Source organism: Phocoena sinus, chromosome 7 (assembly GCF_008692025.1).
Source record: "Phocoena sinus isolate mPhoSin1 chromosome 7, mPhoSin1.pri, whole genome shotgun sequence".
Taxonomy (NCBI): domain Eukaryota; kingdom Metazoa; phylum Chordata; class Mammalia; order Artiodactyla; family Phocoenidae; genus Phocoena; species Phocoena sinus.
The window spans coordinates 44,089,749-44,092,411 of NC_045769.1; the positions used below are offsets into that span (position 1 = coordinate 44,089,749).

Here is a 2,663-nt window from a genome sequence, read left to right on the forward strand (position 1 = left end):
CATAGCACAGGGAGATCAGCTCAGTGCTTTGTGACCACCTAGAGGGGTGGGATAGGGAGGATGGGAGGGAGAGGCAAGAGGGAGGGCATATGGGGATATATGTATACGTATAGCTGATTCACTGTTATACAGCAGAAACTAACACACCACTGTAAAGCAATTATACTCCAATAAAGATGTTTAAAAAAAAAAGGATGCCTTTCTTCAGAATCTCCAGGAGTACTTCTTTTAATGCAGATCCCTGGGCCCAACAGGAGATCACTGAATCACAACTCTGGATTGCTTGACCAGGAAGCCAGAGCTGAAAACATGAGTGAACCCATTTCCAAGCACACTTGAGACCACCATGGACACTCCACGAATCACAGGGAGATTTGAAGAACTCAAGATGTGAGTTCCTAAGCATGTCCAGAAACATCACAATTTGGGCCTTGACATTAATATGACATTTTCTGTTGTTTATCTTAGATAAGGATCAATTTATAAGTGTCTTCTCTGAGAATGAACAGAGGGAATTAATTGACTGAAGGCACTGAGTATGGTTTCTACTTAAACAATTTTTTTACTGGAAAGTATTTAGCTGAGATGCTTCATTTCATCATTAAGGTTTGTTTTTGTTTTTATGGGAGGAGTGGCTCTGTATTAATTATGTTCTGCTGCATAAAAATATTATTCCAGAACAAAGGTGAGATACTCGGAAAAGGTGAGATAGGAACCTGGAAGCAGACTGGCTAGGTGGTTCTGTCCCAGGGTCTCTCCTGAGGTTGCAGTCAGATGACAGCCAGGGCTGGGGGCATCTAAAGGCTTGAGCAGGGCTGGAGGCTGTCCAAGATGACTCCCTCACATGGTGACTGGCAGGTGGGCTCAGTTCTCTGCCATGTGGACTTCACAGAGCAGTGTACAACACAGCAGCTGACTTCTCTCAAACTGAATGATGATGGGGGAGAGAGAAGAAGGGGGCACCATCCAGACAAAATTCCCAATGTGTTTTAGGCCTAGTATCAGAAGTGACACACCCTCACACACCCACACCTCCATTGGTCATACAGATGGACCAGGTTCAGTGTGGCCATAGGGCTACACCAGCCCCAGGAGGCCATCTTGGAAGCTGGCTACCACAGGCTCTGAGAAAAAAATAAATTCAAGATGGCCTGATGCTTTTAATGTACCAATTTATATTTCCATTGCAGGGTTTTGGAATAAGGAATGGATACAGAGAAAATAAACCAAACCCAAAACATGAGGCAGTTATCAAGTGCAGGAAAAATAAGAGGTTGTACAAAAAAGGAGATGTAATCACATTACATTACTCAGCTTTGAGTAGTATGTGCAAAGAAAGAATAACGCAGACATTGAATTCTGATTCAATGAAAATGAGAAGATGGGTGGAAGGAAAGTGTATGAGAGGCTATGTGAGAGGGAATGAACTCTCAAGCCCCATGGCAGAAAGTCAATGGATAATTTCTAAATCTGCGGGCTCTTCTGAGACTCCTTGGGGGCATGGCTTTGGCCTCTGTGCCTTCTTGCTCCTTTCGGCCGCAAGGCAGTGGACCCTTGGACTCCCAGGGTCCTGCGGATGTAGTCTGGGGAGCGGATGTCAGCCTGGTGCAGGGGCTCCAGGATCTGAAACTTGCAGCAGCCATGGCTCAGGCGCACGGCTGCCTCCAGGCTCATTTTGTGGCCCACGGAGACATAGAGGGGCTTGGTGCCGTGGTCATGGCTCTTCAGTGCCATGCCCAGGATGGTCCCAGAACCTCCCATCAGAGGAAATGAGTCTCCTCCAGCCTTCAGGAGCCGTATCTTCTCCTTGTGCAGAGCGTTGTTCTCCAGCCTGTCCACCTGCAGGAGTTTCTTAGCCACCCCGATGCTGGACAAGTATGTGTGGACACCAAGGTGGCAGGCCACCCCAAAGCCTCGGTGGTGGAGCACCCCATTTCCATCCACAAAAAGGACCTGGGGCATGAGGCGGGGCTCCTTCTGCCGCAGCCACTGTACCACATCCACCAGGAAGGGCACCTCTTGGAAGGCCAGGAAGCCTGACACACAGGGGCCTGTCAGGCTCATCATGCGACAGTCCTCATACATCACCTCGAGTTCAGGGTAGCTGAGCACCACCAGGGAGACACAGGCGCTGACACCGTCGCCCTTCACAAAGGACACGTACACGCCCCCCACCCTCTGCAGGCCTGAAAAGGCGGGGTCTCGTTGCCACGCCTCCGTGTTCCGGTCCACGACAAGGGTCTTCAACAGGGCTTGCTCCAGTTTCCAGAGCGACAGTGTTTCCTCTGGTGGCCTCCCAGCCGCCTTTTGGGCCACAGCACGGCCCTCCATCATTAAGTTTTTTGGTTTCTGTTTTTTGTTTTTTTGCGGTACGCAGGCCTCTCACTGTTGTGGCCTCTCCCATTGTGGAGCACAGGCTCTGGACGCGCAGGCTCAGCGGCCATGGCTCACGGGCCCAGCCGCTCCGCGGCCTGTGGGATCCTCCCGGACCGGGGCACGAACCTGTGTCCCCTGCATCGGCAGGCTTACTCTCAACCACTGCGCCACCAGGGAAGCCCCATCATTAAGTTTTAATACAGCAAAAGGTGATGAGGCTCTTCCACTGCTTGGTTTTCCCCAGCTCATTAAAGCATAGAACTATCAGAAGTCAAAATGCAGAGAAA

The 2,663-nt window shown here is 50.2% G+C and overlaps 1 protein-coding gene across 1 annotated transcript; it reads right to left on the reverse strand.

The window, feature by feature from the left end:
• Window positions 1-1,450: 1,450 nt before the first annotated feature.
• Window positions 1,451-2,331, reverse strand: LOC116756344 (endonuclease V-like). The gene is given in 2 exon segments (XM_032636618.1): window positions 1,451-1,542; window positions 1,545-2,331. Coding segments are annotated over 2 exon segments (879 nt in total).
• Between the last annotated feature and the right edge of the window lie 332 nt (window positions 2,332-2,663).